The sequence below is a fragment of the Gymnoscopelus braueri genome (genome assembly GCF_963280865.1).
Source record: "Gymnoscopelus braueri genome assembly, chromosome: 1".
In the NCBI taxonomy this organism is placed as follows: domain Eukaryota; kingdom Metazoa; phylum Chordata; class Actinopteri; order Myctophiformes; family Myctophidae; genus Gymnoscopelus; species Gymnoscopelus braueri.
Window position 1 is genome coordinate 3270491 of NC_137603.1, and position 19484 is coordinate 3289974.

The 19484-nt window shown below is 40.0% G+C and overlaps 1 protein-coding gene across 4 annotated transcripts in view; it reads right to left on the minus strand.

Moving 5' to 3' along the window:
• LOC308104776 (H-2 class II histocompatibility antigen, E-S beta chain-like) overlaps nt 1-19484 on the minus strand; it is a 202072-nt gene that overhangs the window by 93914 nt on the left and 88674 nt on the right. For 2 of the 4 annotated variants that reach the window (XR_013934854.1, XM_080455299.1), the window contains exon 1: nt 11681-11769. Coding sequence is in view for 2 of the 4 variants with exons in the window: in XM_080455301.1 (XP_080311427.1) it covers nt 3128-3165; nt 3615-3728; nt 4256-4323; nt 5378-5594; nt 7726-7998; nt 10053-10307; nt 11681-11747 (1032 nt within the window). In the remaining 2 variants the exon portion in view is untranslated. Of the gene's footprint in view, nt 1-501; nt 2013-3108; nt 3166-3614; nt 3729-4255; nt 4324-5377; nt 5595-7725; nt 7999-10052; nt 10308-11680; nt 11770-12009; nt 12030-19484 lie in introns of those variants that run through there. The other 2 variants (XM_080455301.1, XM_080455300.1) reach the window with 2 other exon arrangements.

Here is a 19484-nt window from a genome sequence, read left to right on the forward strand (position 1 = left end):
ACCACATTATAACTAGAGATTAAACCTAACCACATTATAACTAAAGATTAGACCTAACCACATTATAACTAAAGATTAGACCTAACCACATTATAACTAAAGATTAGACCTAACCACATTATAACTAAAGATTAGACCTAACCACATTATAACTAAAGATTAGACCTAACCACATTATAACTAAAGAAAAAGATAAATACATCACTTATTGGAATGAACTTACACAATCACAACACAAAGAAGAAACATATTTGGCCCTAAACAGACGGTATACTGTGGCAGCTAGACTACCTAAGCACAGTAACTGATTAAAAAAACCTGAGAAAGACATTGACAATGTACAGGGAACAGATGTACAGACAGAGAGACAGAGACCGACCCCTACTTGACATATAAGATATAAATGAACAGTAGTGTTACGACCTTATAAGGTCTAGAGGCTATAAAGAGGTAAATATATATATATAAAGAGGTAAAAATATCACAAACCAGAGGAACGGAAAGAGTTTACAATTTATTAATAGGATCAAACTTAAATTTACAATGGATTATTAAACAGATTAGGGAAAGCACAAAACTTCAGGGTGGCCAAAGCCAAAATACTCCAACCCTACCTGAAAAGAAAACCTAAACTACACCAAAACAAGAGTTACAGTCTAGGCCGTCGGTTCTCAAAGTGGGGTCCGGGGAACCCCAGGGGTCCTTGGAGGGGTTCCAGGGGGTCCCCAGCAAAATGTGTTAATATAGCATCACACAATCATTTTAAATCACTTCAACCTTTTATACTTTGGTTATTCAAAAATAGCAGATCTACAAGCTATAGCTATGAGCTATTTTTTTTATAGATCTGCTATTTTTGAAAAAACATGAAAATGAGTGAAAATCTTTGAATATATATATATTTTTAAAGCGAACATTTTTAACACAAATCTTGGCTTCTGGGGGGTCCCTGGAACAAAATATTTCGAGATGGGGGTCCGCGGCCAAATACATATCATTTTGGGGGTCCTTGCCATGAAAAAGTATGAGAACCACTAGTCTAGGCTCCCTAACTAAACAAAACAGGCTCAAAACGGGGAACAAAACAAATGGCGGCACACCCCTACCAAGCTTCCCTTCTCTAGTACACTCAGGTGAAGGTTTGGAACATAGTGAAGTGAAGTTTCCTATCTAATAAGTGTCTGTACTTTAAACACACAGTATTAAAGTTACCTTTACGCACTAAACAGAAAAAGGTATGGCACACAGCCTATATAGACCTACAGTAGTAAACACCAACTAACTAACAGAAAGGGTTCAGCACATGGAGGTGACGGAGGGTTAAAGGACTGAAGAGGAGCTTCTCCCAGGCTTTTATTCTGGCTGGGCTGATTGAGGATGAAGCCCAGGTGTGTCTCCAGACACCACGCCACTCCTCCAATCTCCACTCCACCCTCCAATTACCAAACGGGGCACTGAGAACACTCGGAGGGTTAAAAAACACAATATGAGGCCACACAGGGCCGTAACACATGTCATCAGTGTTTCCCATTCATTTCATAGACTGTAGTGGCCCACCGTTGTCTAATTTGGGTGGACCCATCACCCCAGATCACCCTAGAAGGTCTAGGTCCACCCATAACCCCGGACCAGCCTATAGGGTTCAGGTCCACCCATAACCCCGGACCACCCTAGAGGGTCCAGGTCCACCCATCACAGGGAAACAGTGATGTCATAATGATCTTAACACATTCATTATCACACATTATAAATGATTACATAATAAATGACCAGGTCGAACTGGGCGAAACACCGGGAAAAGACAGAGTCTGCACACTAATTCTCGTTAGCCTTGGCTAGCTAATTAGCATTTTAATTGTGTAAAGGACACATTTGTGAAAAAGGTTGATGATGTCATCATTTTGCTGCTGTTATTAGTATTTAAAAGCTGAATGGACACACATGTATTTACTCCTCTCTCCACCAGGGGGCAGCAATGACTCTCTGCTTCTCTGAAAACACACCCAGGTGTTCTGTGAAAAGACAATAAACCAATAAGAATCAGAATGTATTAACTGTGTGAACATGTTAACACTTTAGAATAACAAATTAATCATTCCCAAATGATTAGTTAATGTGTTATTTATAACTTGCTAAATGTTATTAGTAGGCCTAAACTACTTAAAAACCTAACCTCCCAGCACCTTCCCTGCAACTACAGTAACCATCAAAGTAGAAACAACTCAGTCCATTCAAACAACATTTGACCAATACTTTGTCAATAGTGTATCTTAGTAGAAAGGGCAGCTCAGTTGGTAGAACACTCTCCTTTGGACCACAAGGTTCTGTCTTTGATCCTGCTAGTGATGGAATGTTTCAACTGAATCATTGGTACAGTTCACTGAAATGTTGTGTTCAATGAACTGAATCATTGGGTACAGTTCACTGAAATGTTGTGTTCAATTAACTGAATCATTGGTACAGTTCACTGAAATGTTGTGTTCAATTAACTGAATCATTGGGTATAGTTCACTGAAATGTTGTGTTCAATTAACTGAATCATTGGTTCAGTTCACTATAATGTTGTGTTCAATTAACTGAATCATTGGTATAGTTCACTGAAATGTTGTGTTCAATTAACCGAATCATTGGTACAGTTCACTGAAATGCTGTGTTCAAATGATTGGTTCAGAGTTTGGCTGCATTGTGTCGTCTCTTCACTTCCTAACTGAGTCACCTGAACGTCCTCTCAGGCTATGGGATCTAAACTCCTGCGTCATGTAAAACATTTTTATATTTGATTGATGATGAATGGTCCAAACTACACAGTTCACCAAGAGCACCCCCCCCCCCCCCCCCCATCTGACCACATTGACATCAGTGTTGTCTGATACAACAAATCCTTTGATTATTACATTTGATTATTAGATTCATTATTCTAAGAAATTAAGCAGAAGACACATGATAATGTGAATTCACGCGACCGGGAAGGTTTACCAGGCTAGTTGTTTCACTTCTTACGCAAGCATGTTGTTTTGTGTATGTTTTCTAGTTTTATACACTTTTATACATTAAAACTGTATGAATGTATATGTAAAAAGGTTTAGTAAAAAGAAAGAGGAAGTGAACCTGGGTGTGTGGGAGGAGTCTAAAGATCGTCATTGGCTGTCGGCACCAGAATACGACCTGATAGAAGAAGAAGAGAGACAGTTAAAACAGACACACAAATAAATCCTATGTACTGTATTGTGTGTATTTCTCCATAAAATGCATAAATGTACACACAACACAATAACACAACAACACAACAACATTAGGGTTCAGTCATCAGGGTCACATGTTGCATCAGAACTAATTTGAACATTTGACTCTTATTTAAGACTAAATGTGACAACATAGAACACACTTTGACCTCTAATTAGGTCGTCTAAACTGGTCTAAACTGGTTAAGGTTCTAAACCAATATAAACCAGTTAGGATGTGGCTTTACATATGTGTTTGTTTGTTTGTTTGTTTGTTTGTTTGCATTTATGTGAGGGTTCCACATGTCATGTGATCCTCTGTTGATCTGACCTCATTTCTTCCACTGGTAGTAGATTAATTAATGAAACATGTTAATTAAACATGCTAATCACCTTGTTTCTTCCACTGGTAGTAGATGAATCCAGACAGGAACAAGACCAGACCCAGAACCAGACCTGATGCTCCCATGGCCACCTTGTTCTTCACTGACTCTGGCATGGAGTCATCTGACAATAGAAATATTATATTAATTATATTAATTATATTATATTATATTATATTATATTATATTATATTATATTATATTATATTATATTATATTATATTATAAATTCTATACATTCTATAAATGTCTTTATACCTGCAGCCATTAGTAAACAAAGATGATGTACCTGATCTAGACAAGACACTTATAAGCTCTAAGTAGGTGAGGCTCCTGTCATGACCTTCTTATTAGAATGGTTACTTTTTTAGGATGTTTTAATGTATTTGTATTTTCTGGTTATTTCTGGTGTCTGTATTATTATTGTGTCTTGTTTTTAATTGGATTGCTGTGTTTCCTTTCTGCAAAACAAATGTACCTTCAGGTACAAAAAGAGAAGAATCCTTGAACCCTTAAAACAGAGTGCAATGTAACACATTACAGTAGAATACAGTAGATTACAGTAGAATATAGTAGAATGCAGTAGAATACAGTAGATTATAGTAGAATATAGTAGAATACAGTATATTACAGTAGATTACAGTAACTGACCCCAGTCCATCTTGATAGGCGCGGTCAGGCTGGGATGTTCCACCATGCATGTGATCTTCTCTCCTGATCTGTAACACACACACACACACACACACACACACACACACACACACACACACACACACACACACACACACACACACACACACACACACACACACACACACACACACACACTTTTTTCTGCTGATGATCCTCTTCAAAAAGCACGTTTGCATGTTTTCTATCTGATGAGGATGATCAGTACCTACGCACAGGTGCAGGGGGGGGAACCACTGTGCCGAGGGGGCCCCCAAAATGAGCCATGCCGCTCATCATAATAACTAAACGATGAACTATTATATGTAAATGTACACCTAAAATAATCATGACGTGCGTGCGTCCTCAAGTTGAATGTGTGTCCATGTGGATCTGCTCAGAGCTGAAGCGGCCCCTCCTCCCCGCCCGGTCTGGCAGTGAGTGAGCAGCTGTTAATTAGCACTAACATTAGGACAGATTGTGAAAGTAGCCGATCTACACGCTGAAACGCGCCGCGCTTCGACACATTGATCCGTTGATCTTTGTTATTATTTAGTTTTTTGGAGAGAAAAAAAAAGGTTTGACTATTTTTGTGTAGGAGCGTGAATGCCCCGCTGGGCTCTCCTCCGCTCTAGTGTTTATTGTGTATTCCACTATTCCCTCCCCATTGCAGAAAAAATGGGAAGGCAAGAGGCAGAAGAAACTTAGCAACAAGATATGCACGTTACAGCGTATTCCTGTGTGTGTATTCATGTATAGCACACTCGCTCGCGGGTCTCTGTGTGCGTTCGTCATGCTTGCACGACGACGAGCTTGCTGTGTAGTTGTGTCTGGAGTAGACTGGTGATAAACACGGAATCGTGTGTGTGTGTGTGTGTGTGTGTGTGTGTGTGTGTGTGTGTGTGTGTGTGTGTGTGTGTGTGTGTGTGTGTGTGTGTGTGTGTGTGTGTGTGTGTGTGTGTGTGTGTGTGTGTGACTTAATATTAGCCTACCAATTAATGGGCAATTTTCAGCAAGTGAGTAACACTTGTTTTGTTTGAAAGAATATATGTATAGGTGTCTATTAGGTGTATTTCTATGTATAGGTGTCTGTTAGGTGTGTACCTGGGTGTGTACTCCAGGTAGGAGTGGTACTGGTAGTACCAGTCTCCATCAGACAGCACGTCAGTAGAGGAGAGAACAGAGGTCAAAGGTTCTTGACCTATCCACCAGGTCACCAGGATCACTTTAGGATAGAAGTCGTAGCTGCTGCACCTCAGCATGTGAGTGTGTTCACCACGACGAGGGGGAGTCTCTGACTTCAGACTCACTTTGGGCTCCACTGGATAAATAAGATTATTATTATTATTATAATTATTATATAACCGTCATAGGAAGTAGGAACATGTTATTATCATTAATAATTGTATATCATCCAAATGAAAGCTGCAACACACTTGTTCTTCACCAGCCAAAATGTTCACATTTCCCAGCTCTCCCCGTTCTCCTCTCCCTCCATTGACCCTCCAGTTGCTGCCCTCACAGAGTACAAAACACTGATGTTGGCCTACAAACCAACCAAAGGTATAACACCTCCATATACCTGATCCAACCCTATACAACCTCTCACCCTCCACACGTCCTAGACTCTTCTCCTTTCCCTAAAACACCCTGGACAACGCTCCTCATGTCCTAGACTCTTCTCCTTTCCCTAAAACACCCTGGACAACGCTCCTCATGTCCTAGACTCTTCTCCTTTCCCTAAAACACCCTGGACAACGCTCCTCATGTCCTAGACTCTTCTCCTTTCCCTAAAACACCCTGGACAACGCTCCTCATGTCCTAGACTCTTCTCCTTTCCCTAAAACACCCTGGACAACGCTCCTCATGTCCTAGACTCTTCTCCCTTCTCTAAAACACCCTGGACAACGCTCCACACGTCCTAGACCAGAGGTGTCAAACTCATTTTGATGTCCGGGCAAGATTGGTCAAATGGTGACTTGAGGTGGGCAGGAACCAGGTGCGGACGCACATGCGCGCTCACACGCATTCAGTTATACAGCATTGTTTTTCAATCTGTTGTCTTGTCTTGTCTTATTATTATTATTATTATTATTACTACCCTTATTATAAACCATTTTAAGTAGAATAATTCAATTTGAAATTAAACAATACCAGGGTGTTTTAGAGAAGAGAGAAGAGTCTAGGACCTAGACTCTTCTCTCTTCTCTAAAACACCCTGGACAACGCTCCACACGTCCTAGACTCTTCTCTCTTCTCTAAAACACCCTGGACAACGCTCCACACGTCCTAGACTCTTCTCCCTTCTCTAAAACACCCTGGACAACGCTCACACGTCCTAGACTCTTCTCTCTTCTCTAAAACACCCTGGACAACGCTCCACACGTCCTAGACTCTTCTCCCTTCTCTAAAACACCCTGGACAACGCTCCACACGTCCTAGACTACTCCCTTCTTGACCTATCCTTGACGACCTTGCAGTTTTATTCAAAGGTTAAAATGTAATTTAGATCATTTAGATAGCATATTATGTAGACAGATGGCAGGTTCAACCTGGCATCCTATAATTTGGATAGTTTCAATGTACATATTATTTATTTGTTTGATATTATACTGTTTAGACTGATGATAGGTTATTGGTTTACATATGATCCTAGATTACTATTTCTATGCATTTGATGTATTAACTCATGTTTTCCTTGCTTACTGTAAATCACTCTGGATTAAGAGCGTCTGATAAATGCCTACGTTGTGAATTGTAACTGTAAATGTCAGTGTTTGGCCACCAGATGGCACCAGAGTACTGTAGATTTTACAATAGTCTACGGTTTTCTACAACGTAGAATGCATTTATATAATATAATTTAAACATATTAAATAATTCACAGTTACACAGTGCTTTACATAAACAACAATAAACCAAGCAATATCATTGTATGAAAATGATATTGCTTAATAAACAAACAAAACAATACACATAATCCTGTAAAATATTGTGATTAAAAACATACAAAACAAACTAGTTAAGACAATAATTAAAATATAAAATCAGGTGGTGAAATGAAGTGTATAGAGGTGTGTTTTAGCCTGCATGGTTCTTTTTAATGATAATTTAAAAACATTAATCCTGGTGTCTTTGTTTTAGGCAGGTCATTATATGTAGGTGAAAACGCTCATAACCTAGATCTATCTATCTATCTATTTCATTTATACTACTGTACGATGGTGACACCACATGTTGTGAGCTTGTAGATCTGCTATTTCCACTGCGTGACAGCCTATTACAGTATAAATCAAGAGGATCTGAAATGTTTCTCAGCAGATAAGGAAATATGTAAGAATTATTATATGATCAATATTAACACCATTAATCATCTCTGAATAGAATCATGTGATTTCATGTTATAGTTTATGAGGTGATGAGTGTTGAGTGCTGCTCTGAGATCAGCTCACCTCTCTTGTTCAGAGCAGAGGAGTAGTAGATCTCAATGTTGGGTTTGCAGCGTGCCTCTCGGTTTCTTCTCATCCCAGCCAGTGCTCCAGGATCTTTATTGCCGCGCTCTGCGTTCATCACACCAAACTCAGTGTATCCAACAAACTGATCTACTCTACTGTCCCACCTGAGGAACTCATCACCATCGAAATTCTGTGAGTATATGTTCTGTATGTCCTTCAGCTCACTGGAGTTAAACACACAGCGGTGAGCCTCATAGTACACATATCCATCTGGAAGTAGTCAACAATGAAAAATGTCATTAATGTTCAGTTTTATTCATCTGTATAATATCAACACTAGGCTAACTGCCCCCCCCATCAGCCAAATATGTCTCTACATAAAGTCTACGATAGGTTCAGGATGTGAAATCTGGCATTAAAATGTTTTAGGTTTTGTTTCTCCACGTGTCCAGTTGTCTAGTGCGGCTGAGTTAACAAGGACTCTGTCTGTCTGTCTGTCTGTCTGTCTGTCTGTCTGTCTGTCTGTCTGTCTGTCTGTCCGTCCGTCCAGCTGCTGGAATCTAATGTTGACCGGGCATAAACTGTGCCCACCCCCCCCCCCGCACCTGTGTTGCGGACCACATGCGTGCGCGACTCATGCGCGAATGTTTTGTATTAATTAATTAACCGACCATAAAACAACATTAACAACACAGTCTACCATCCTTCAGTGGTGGAAGAAGTACTCAAATGTTTTACTTAAGCTAAAGTGTCTGTCTGTCTGTCTGTCTGTCTGTCTGTCAGTCAGACCCCATCATGTATTTCCAGGATAACCAGGGTTGAGCTGAAGGGGGTGCTACGGGGGGTCGTCGACCCCTTAGTTCCCAGGCTGGGGGCTCGCGCGTGCTCCACATGCACGAGCTCCACATGCACGCACGAGCACTCACCGTCAGCCGCCCGCGAGCCGTCAATCATTAACACAACAACGCACCGTCAGGGGCGAGCTATATTATACCTCTATGGGGGCGAGCCGTCTTTAACACCTTTAACAATGGCCTCAACCTGGCTGCTTTGCATAACATTAAAGCCATGGAGTGTGAAAGGGTTAATCGCTTAGCAGAGGACAAGAGCTAGTAGCCTGCCAGACACTCACAAACTTATCCCTGTCTAGCTCTGGTCCATAGCGTTAGAAGGAGTTCTCCTTAACGTTATGGTACTTTCGATTCTTCCCCTCGCACCGCGGTAGCGCAGCCTCTCGTCTGTAGTAAAAATAAAACACTTTTGGTACTCACCAAAACAAAGACGGTTTAATGGAGTTGAAAGCCTATTCTACTAAGTGGGAACACTGTGAGCCCCCACCTCACGTCTAAAATACACTTTTTGGCCAGAAAAGAAAATATTTCACCGGAAGGAAGAATCTGGTCTAATAGGAAAATTCCATTGACCAGATCTGTAGAGGGCACTGTGGAGTAACGAAAAACAGGTTTTAATTCCGGTGAAATATTTTCTTTTCTGGCCAAAAAGTGTATTTTAGACGTGAGGTGGGGACTCACGTGTTCCCATTTAGTAAAGTAGGCTTTCAACTCCATAAAACCGTCTTTGTTTTGGTGAGTAGCAAAAGGGTATATATTTTTTTTTTACTTGTTTTAAAAAACACTGTTTTAAAAGCAATGGAAGTCTTTAAAAAAAAGTTATTCAAGTAAAGACAAGTTGATTGATTATTTTAAGTACTTATGTGTGGGTGAATATATGTAAAGGGCTTTTATATAAAAAAAAGGAAAATAATGTTGCTATGTTGGATATGCAGGCATGTTGCTATGTGCACATGCCTGCGCGCGAGCGTGCACGTGCGCGCGCACGTGACGTCATAAAATATAGCCCCCTTAGTTAAAAAATCCACAGCTCACCACTGAGGATAACAGAGATAACACTTGCAAAAAGGTTGTTATTTTGAGAGCGAAATGCCTCACAATATGAATACATTCTGATATGTTTTATTTTGATGGTAAAGGTCGTTACACACCGGCGATTATGCGAATATACGCAGATTAAAAGACGCTTTTTCGCTTTTTCACTCCATGGAAGCTTGCATTGACTTTATAAGGTTTTAAAAAAACTATTATTCGCATGAAAAAATCGCCCCCGGTGTGTAAGGAGCATAACTGTTGTATAATCGTATTATCTTGGATTTTGACATAATTCATGTCTTTATATTGAAAATCCCAATAAATAAGTAAAGGTGTGTGTGTGTGTGTGTGTGTGTGTGTGTGTGTGTGTGTGTGTGTGTGTGTGTGTGTGTTCAACCGTTTTAGTTAATAACTATTGTGTTAATAGTATTCATGTACCTTTCACTGGTGGTTTCTTCAAGGCAGTGCGAACGATGTCCAGCGCGGCTTTGCAGTAGTGCTGATCAGCCAAAGCTTGTTCATAAGCTCCTGTGTAGGTCATATGATCTACAAACGGAGGCTGAGGCTCCACCGCCTTCCCTTTGTTGAAGTCTGCGTACATCATCACTTCACCATCCAGTCCCATCATCCACTCTTTATATGAGTCTTTAACTGTGTCTGAACAGCTATAGACTTTAATGTCCTCATGGAACACTGGAAATAAAACAAAGATGACGTTAAACAACAAACTTCTTCACAGTGACAATAACACATAATCATCATGTTAAACAATCATGTTTGGTTCTTATATGAAGTGAAAGGTTGGATATTAAAAGTAGCACATTTTTTTCCGGTTTTAATTCAGTTATTTATTAATTTCTTATTATTATTTTCGGGTTTTTCTCGGTTTTTGAAATAATTTATTATTATTTTTGACCTCAAAACATTAAGTCGGGTGTCTTTGCGCGATTTCACGTTGGCCACTTTAGCCTCAAGCCAATATATAGTCAGTTCTGTTCATAACCAGTGGTGGAAAAAGTATTCACATGTTTTACTTAAGTAAAAGTATGAATAATGCAATGTAGAAATACTCCCTTACAAGTAAAAATCAATTAAAAATGAATTTCAGTAAAGGTACAAAAGTATTGGTATAAAAATGTACTTTGAGTACCAAAAGTAAAAGTACTCCAGTCCTTGTGAGTACTTTTACAGGGCTATTTTCAAATGGCCGAAATGTAGCCTATATAGGGCTGAGATCTACAGCTCACAGAGATCTACAAGCTCACAGAGCTTGTAGATCTGCTATTTTCAAAAGGTTTTTATACATTTGAAAACATGAATTGGGACATTCTGCATAATGAGTACTTTTACTTTTGATACGAGATTATGAGTCCATTTTATACTGTTGCACTTTTACTCATAGGCACAGCAGCCACTTCTGCACATTAAACATTCTGCACTCACAATAGCTGTCCCTCCAACGTCCAAACATCTCCTAAATTCATCATTTCTAGTTGAAAACATGCTATTTTCTGTCTCATCATAAATCCAGACAATGTTTTGTTTACTTTTCTCCCCGTGACTTCAATCAATCAATCAATACTGTAAGCGCACATTTTTGCTTTTTTCATAGATTTTACCTGGCAACCCCCCTCTCTCTCTCTCTCTCTCTCTCTCTCTCTCTCTCTCTCTCTCTCTCTCTCTCTCTCTCTCTCTCTCTCTCTCTCTCTCTCTCTCGCGCATTTCCACCAGTCCACCACCACACAAATATAAATTAAATGAATTATTATGTGAAGAAGTTTGCGATGTCTCTGCCGGCGCCCCCCCCCCCCCCCACCCCCACCCCCGCCTGAGGCCCCTTTAGCCCCGCCTTTCAGCGGGCCTGACAGGTAGTAAAAGGAGGGTGTGTGTGTGTGTGTGTGTGTGTGTGTGTGTGTGTGTGTGTGTGTGTGTGTGTGTGTGAGTGCGTGCGTGCGTGCGTGCGCATGTCATTTGTTTGTATTGTGCATTGTTCATATTTGGTTTTATATAATAACAGTAGATATAAATGTATATATTATATAATAACATAAATATAATGTACTTACTTCCTGGGATCGCTTTGACATGAAGTACAGAGGAGAGGATGAGGAGGGTGGCTGTAATCTTCATCATCACTGATCAAAACTGAACTGAATTCAATAGATGGGAATAAACAGATGAGAATAAACAGATCAGAATAAACAGATGAGAATATACAGATGAGAATAAACAGATGAGAATAAACAGATCAGAATAAACAGATGAGAATATACAGATGAGAATAAACAGATCAGAATAAACAGATGAGAATAAACAGATGAGAATAAACAGATCAGAATAAACAGATCAGAATAAACAGATGAGAATAAACAGATCAGAATAAACAGATGTTTACTGAAAGAGAAGTTCTGGAGTCTGAAAGAGAATGAAGGAGGACTCGTTCTTTAGTTCAGAAGAATCAGCCAATCAGATTAAAGATAAGATGTTACATCATCTGTTTCCAGAAAGACGACAGTCTGGATTATTGCACATAATCATATATGGTATATAGCTGCTGCTTATGCACCTTATGTCTCCTCATGTACATACGGTACCTTATGCACCTTATGTCTAACCTCATGTACATACTGTACCTTATGCACCTTATGTCTTACCTCATGTACATACTGTACCTTATGCACCTTATGTCTAACTTCATGTACATACTGTACCTTATGTCTAACTTCATGTACATACTGTACCTTATGCACCTTATGTCTCCTCATGTACATACTGTACCTTATGCACCTTATGTCTAACCTCATGTACATACTGTACCTTATGCACCTTATGTCTCTTCATGTACATACTGTACCCTATGCATCTTATGTCTCCTCATGTACATACTGTACCTTATGCACCTTATGTCTCCTCATGTACATACTGTACCTTATGCACCTTATGTCTCCTCATGTACATACTGTACCCGATGCACCTTATGTCTCCTCATGTACATACTGTACCTTATGCACCTTATGTCTCCTCATGTACATACTGTACCTTATGCACCTTATGTCTCCTCATGTACATACTGTACCTTATGCACCTTATGTCTCCTCATGTACATACTGTACCTTATGCACCTTATGTCTCCTCATGTACATACTGTACCTTATGCACCTTATGTCTCCTCATGTACATACTGTACCTTATGCACCTTATGTCTAACCTCATGTACATACTGTACCTTATGCACCTTATGTCTCTTCATGTACATACTGTACCCTATGCATCCTATGTCTCCTCATGTACATACTGTACCTTATGCACCTTATGTCTCCTCATGTACATACTGTACCTTATGCACCTTATGTCTCCTCATGTACATACTGTACCCGATGCACCTTATGTCTCCTCATGTACATACTGTACCTTATGCACCTTATGTCTCCTCATGTACATACTGTACCTTATGCACCTTATGTCTCCTCATGTACATACTGTACCCGATGCACCTTATGTCTCCTCATGTACATACTGTACCTTATGCACCTTATGTCTCCTCATGTACATACTGTACCTTATGCACCTTATGTCTCCTCATGTACATACTGTACCTTATGCACCTTATGTCTCCTCATGTACATACTGTACCTTATGCACCTTATGTCTCCTCATGTACATACTGTACCTTATGCACCTTATGTCTCCTCATGTACATACTGTACCCGATGCACTTTATGTCTCCTCATGTACATACTGTACCTTATGTCTCCTCATGTACATACTGTACCTTATGCACCTTATGTCTCCTCATGTACATACTGTACCTTATGCACCTTATGTCTCCTCATGTACATACTGTACCTTATGCACCTTATGTCTCCTCATGTACATACTGTACCCGATGCACCTTATGTCTCCTCATGTACATACTGTACCTTATGCACCTTATGTCTCCTCATGTACATACTGTACCTTATGCACCTTATGTCTCCTCATGTACATACTGTACCTTATGCACCTTATGTCTCCTCATGTACATACTGTACCTTATGCACCTTATGTCTCCTCATGTACATACTGTACCTTATGCACCTTATGTCTCCTCATGTACATACTGTACCTTATGCACCTTATGTCTAACCTCATGTACATACTGTACCTTATGCACCTTATGTCTCTTCATGTACATACTGTACCCTATGCATCTTATGTCTCCTCATGTACATACTGTACCTTATGCACCTTATGTCTCCTCATGTACATACTGTACCTTATGCACCTTATGTCTCCTCATGTACATACTGTACCCGATGCACCTTATGTCTCCTCATGTACATACTGTACCTTATGCACCTTATGTCTCCTCATGTACATACTGTACCTTATGCACCTTATGTCTCCTCATGTACATACTGTACCTTATGCACCTTATGTCTCCTCATGTACATACTGTACCTTATGCACCTTATGTCTCCTCATGTACATACTGTACCCTATGCATCTTATGTCTCCTCATGTACATACTGTACCTTATGCACCTTATGTCTCCTCATGTACATACTGTACCCGATGCACCTTATGTCTCCTCATGTACATACTGTACCTTATGCACCTTATGTCTCCTCATGTACATACTGTACCCTATGCATCTTATGTCTCCTCATGTACATACTGTACCTTATGCACCTTATGTCTCCTCATGTACATACTGTACCCGATGCACCTTATGTCTCCTCATGTACATACTGTACCTTATGCACCTTATGTCTCCTCATGTACATACTGTACCTTATGCACCTTATGTCTCCTCATGTACATACTGTACCTTATGCACCTTATGTCTCCTCATGTACATACTGTACCTTATGCACCTTATGTCTCCTCATGTACATACTGTACCTTATGCACCTTATGTCTCCTCATGTACATACTGTACCCTATGCATCTTATGTCTCCTCATGTACATACTGTACCTTATGCACCTTATGTCTCCTCATGTACATACTGTACCCGATGCACTTTATGTCTCCTCATGTACATACTGTACCTTATGTCTCCTCATGTACATACTGTACCTTATGCACCTTATGTCTCCTCATGTACATACTGTACCTTATGCACCTTATGTTTCCTCATGTACATACTGTACCTTATGCACCTTATGTCTTTCTCTTTCTGAAAATAACTAAAACGATGGAGCTGCACAAAAAAATATTCCACCCACTTCTTTACACCTTTGAAAATAAAGATGATTCTGATTCTGTTGAAGAGAAACACAAGAAAGAAAGAAAGTAAAATGTTATAATTAATTAAAAGCTTTCAGATGAGACATGATGGGAGGCTAAAGGTTAAAGTTCATCACTTCAGATTGAAGTGATTACAGATTATTTAAAATATGAATAAAATAAATAATGTTTCCCATGTAGTTGCTGTTGGAGGGCAACGGGTGGGGGGTTCCAATCCACACCAAACTTTACACAAACACTGTTCAGGTCTGGTAAGAGAATAGTCTCACCAAATGAACTGAATGTCACACATATGGTTCTACAGCAGTGTTACACAGTGTTTAACACTTCATATGGACAGAACTCAGAGACCATTGGATTGGAAGGCTGTGCAGTAAAAGTCTATTTAGTCTATTCATTTACTTTTACTAATTTATAAGCTAAGGTGTTCTCACACAAAGGAGTCACATTTGACCTCCTAACTCAACCACATCTTCTTGGTCAAAGGTCAAAGGTGACATCTTGGCGCATCAGAGTGGTTAAAGGTAGCCTGGGATCAAATACCATTTTCAGGTTTCTGGTCGGGTCTGGAGTGGAAATAACTTTACGTCATCAGGCGGCCGGAACCCACGACCGGAACCTCCAGCGCCGTGCGCCTCCAAAATGATTCCCCTAGTTTAAAACTTGTTTAGTTTGGTATAATCGTTTAGTTTCTTTTGGTATAATAATGGTTTGGTATGTTCATCTTTTATTCTAACTCGTAGCGTGACTAGCGAGACTAAACAAACTGATTCACATTATGTGGGGAACAAAAACAATGTGACACCAACCGGAACCAACCACCGGAACACGATTCCCCCCCCCCCCCTTTTTGTAAACCGGATCACAGGGCTCAGTTTTAGAATGAATACCAGGCTTTCCTCCAACCTGCTCATCAGAAGCAGTTAGGGGTTCAGTGCCTTGCTCAAGGACACTTCAACATGAAGCCAGGAGGAGTCAGGAATCAAACCGGGAACCTCTGTAAACTGAACTGACAGACGCTCCTCTAATCCAAGCCTCATTACATCTCACTGATGGTGTGTGTGTGTGTGTGTGTGTGTGTGTGTGTGTGTGTGTGTGTGTGTGTGTGTGTGTGTGTGTGTGTGTGTGTGTGTGTGTGTGTGTGTGTTCAGCGTTGCTGGTAAAATGCTGTTCATGTTCATTAAACATCAATCCAAGCCTCATTACATCTCTCTGCTGAAACCATCTAATGTCTTTAAAAACACACTGGTCATGTGATCAAAGTGTCACATGAGAGGTGTGTGTGTGTGTGTGTGTGTGTGTGTGTGTGTGTGTGTGTGTGTGTGTGTGTGTGTGTGTGTGTGTGCCGTGCGTGCGTGCGTGCGTGCGTGCGTGCGTGCGTGCGTGCGTGCGTGCGTGCGTGCGTGCGTGCGTGCGTGCGGTTGAACCTAAGATTGTTAATTTAGCAAGATACACATTCTCCATTGGAGCCACTAGAGGCGAAGTAGTACACAAATCCTACAAATGGTCTCCTAAGTAGGCGTGGTTGTCTTCTCCCCCGACCATCCCACCACCCTCCCCCTCCCCTCTCCCTGGCTGACAATGTCATATGGATGTGTATTTGTGTATTTTCTTCATTAAAGAAAATAAATGCTTTACATGTTTGAAAGTAAACTGTTATTGGCAAAGACAGTAAAATCAACCAGGACAGTAAATAATGGAAAATTGTATTATTGAGCATTGGAACACACATTTTATTTAATTTTGAATATGTCCATAATGATTTTCACGTACTATATTCACATATATATACATATACATATATAATCTCAGTTAATCAGTTTTTAGAACATCTTATAGGGACAGAGCATAGAGTTAAGAAATAAGGGACATAGCCCTCTATGTCTCGTCCGTCAGACTGCAGATGGACTCTTCAGATATCTTCCGAAATCTCGCGAGTGTGTGTTGTTGGGATAGAGAAAAGTTTGTGTCTCTAAAAAAAGCAATTTTAGTATGAAAATCTTGTACATAATGTGTGTCTTGTGACGATTGGGTCCAATATTTAGTTCAGTGACCATGAAGCTAAAGAATGGTTCAGAAGCTGTGTTCACGTTCACTCTTCCATTGGAATCAATAGACTCCAACTTGCTTCCTGTCTCCTAAACGGGAAGTAAACCGGAGAATGCGACTCTTGCTATTTCCCTCTTGGGTTAAACCCAAGAGGGAAATAGCAAGAGTCGCTATTAATTTCACTTCCTGATTCACTCAGAGAGAGAGAGAGAGAGAGAGAGAGAGAGAGAGAGAGAGAGAGAGAGAGAGAGAGAGAGAGAGAGAGATTGTTGTCACATGATCTAGATTCTAGAAGCTTCTATCAATTAAAGGGCAAGACCACTTTGGTAGAGGTTTGGGTTGTGTATTTACCTTGCCATGATGTAACTCCAAAGGTGGACAAGAAATCAAAAATAATTGCTCCATTGATTAGAAAGTGATCATTCAAAACATCTCTCAAAGTCACTCTTTTAGCACGTACACGAACACAAACAAAGCTGATTCAGACAATAACATCAAACCCAGTACTGTTTGTTTTTTTAATAAAAATGTCAACTTCCTGTTGATTTTACTATTATTTATTAGGAAGAAACCCGGACTGGGTCTGCAGATCCGGATATTCAAATAGTAAAATCCATTCAAATTTAAATGTTTATCTTTTCTGGCATTTCTGCTTCATTTGGATAGGTCAGTGTAGAGACAGTCAAGGTGGGGGAGAAAGTAGGGGAGTGACAAAGAGCAATGGTCGAGCTGGTCTGGGAATCGAACCAGGGAATCGCTGTCATGGCATTAGAGCCTAAGTTGCTAATAAATGGTGATTTCAAATTGTACAATAAAAGGTATTTCCATGCACCTCATATAGTGGATTCAGCATTCAGCATCATTCCATAAGATTAATTGCATAAGATGTTACAGTCCAATTGGACCTTATAGTTAATTACTCACAAAAGGTGTGTATACTACATCGTCTCTGTCGGGTAGAAACCTCATATGTCCAGAACTGTTACTTTTCAGGATTCAAATTCGAAAATATCAAAAGTAGCAGATCTACAAGGTCAAAACGTGTCGCTTCGCGCCACGTTTCGAGCTTGTAGATCTGCTACTTTTGATGCTTTTGTGTGACGCTGCATGATCAAGTAGGGCATTAATTTAGGAAAAAACTCACACAGTTAAAATATGGAGATAAGAGGTTTCTGCCCGACTACACATGTTAACCACAAATAGCTGATATACAAGCTCACGTGTGTTTTGTGTTTTCACAATTTTTTTATTTGTGACATTTTTCCCCCTATGCTCAAAATAGGGACAGCAGGTAGAAAGTGGTTAATATAATGTATAGAGTAGTAACACACTGGAATAATAATAATAATAATAATAATAATAATAATAATAATAATAATAATAATAGTAATAAATATTATCTATTTTCTTATTTTCTTTTTTTTTATTGTCTATTTTCCTAACAGCAGGAAAGTGCAGAAAAATAGATTAGCCAAGTTTGTTTCTAAACTGGTGTAGAGCAACAGACTCAGACTAACATTGCACCTGATGATGATGATGGTGATCTGAAGGTGGAGCACAGGGCCAACACTAGGCAGAATGTAACTCCAGAAAGTGACCAGGTTCCAGTCAATGAGGCTGAAGAGAGTAGCCAACCACAGGCAGTTGAAGCTAAACCTGAGCCAAAAAGATACCCTTCTAGAGTGAGGAGGAAGCCAAGTTACACCAAAGTAACATAGATTATTGTTACAGAGTGACATGTAATGTACCTGTAACTTTCACAGGAGCCTTAAATTTGTACACCTAATTAATGCTTAATTAACGCTTTATTAATGATTAACTCATACATTAATTTACCATGAATTCATCATTAATTGGAAGTCACTATGACTTAACCAAAGTTAATTTATCATTAGTTAAGGGCCACACGTGGTGGGTTTGTAGATCTGCTTTCCCCCCCGGTGGCTTCTATGTCCAGGATGAGTGCTCATACAGTAGGTAGGTACGTAGGAGTAGTGAGGAGAGTCGCTCTCTAGTGGTGTTTGTTCCAAAACCTCCATGCGGTGCATTGCTGTGTGTTAGGGTGGCGGGGGTCTCCCAAGTTGGACTGGTTCACTGGACGGGCCCGGTGGTCCCAGGTGGGTCATGGTTTTCATCATTAGTAAATCATTACTATTAATTAATTCATATTTACTCAACATTTAGTTCATAACTAGTTACTTGATTTCCACTATTTTCTACTATTCTTCTACTTGCTTGCAGCGAAGCTCACAGTTTCACCAGGAACTGCACTTTTCTACTTTCATTTGTAAACACTGAGGAAAGCGGCTAAAAAACAAGGTAGGTTGTAGTTTTTTACTCCAGTGACATCACTAGGGGAAACTTTGAAGCACATCTTAAGTTGTATTTCAGAGTTATATGGCTGCTAAGGCTAATAGAGCATTTGCCTTGCTGTCGGGCAGAAACCTCTTATCTCCATATTCTAACTTTCATAAATTAACGCCCCACTTGATCACACTACAGCGTCACACAAAAGCATCAAATGTAGCAGATCTACAAGCTCGAAACGCGACGCGAAGCGACGCGTTTCAAGCTTGTAGATCTGCTACTT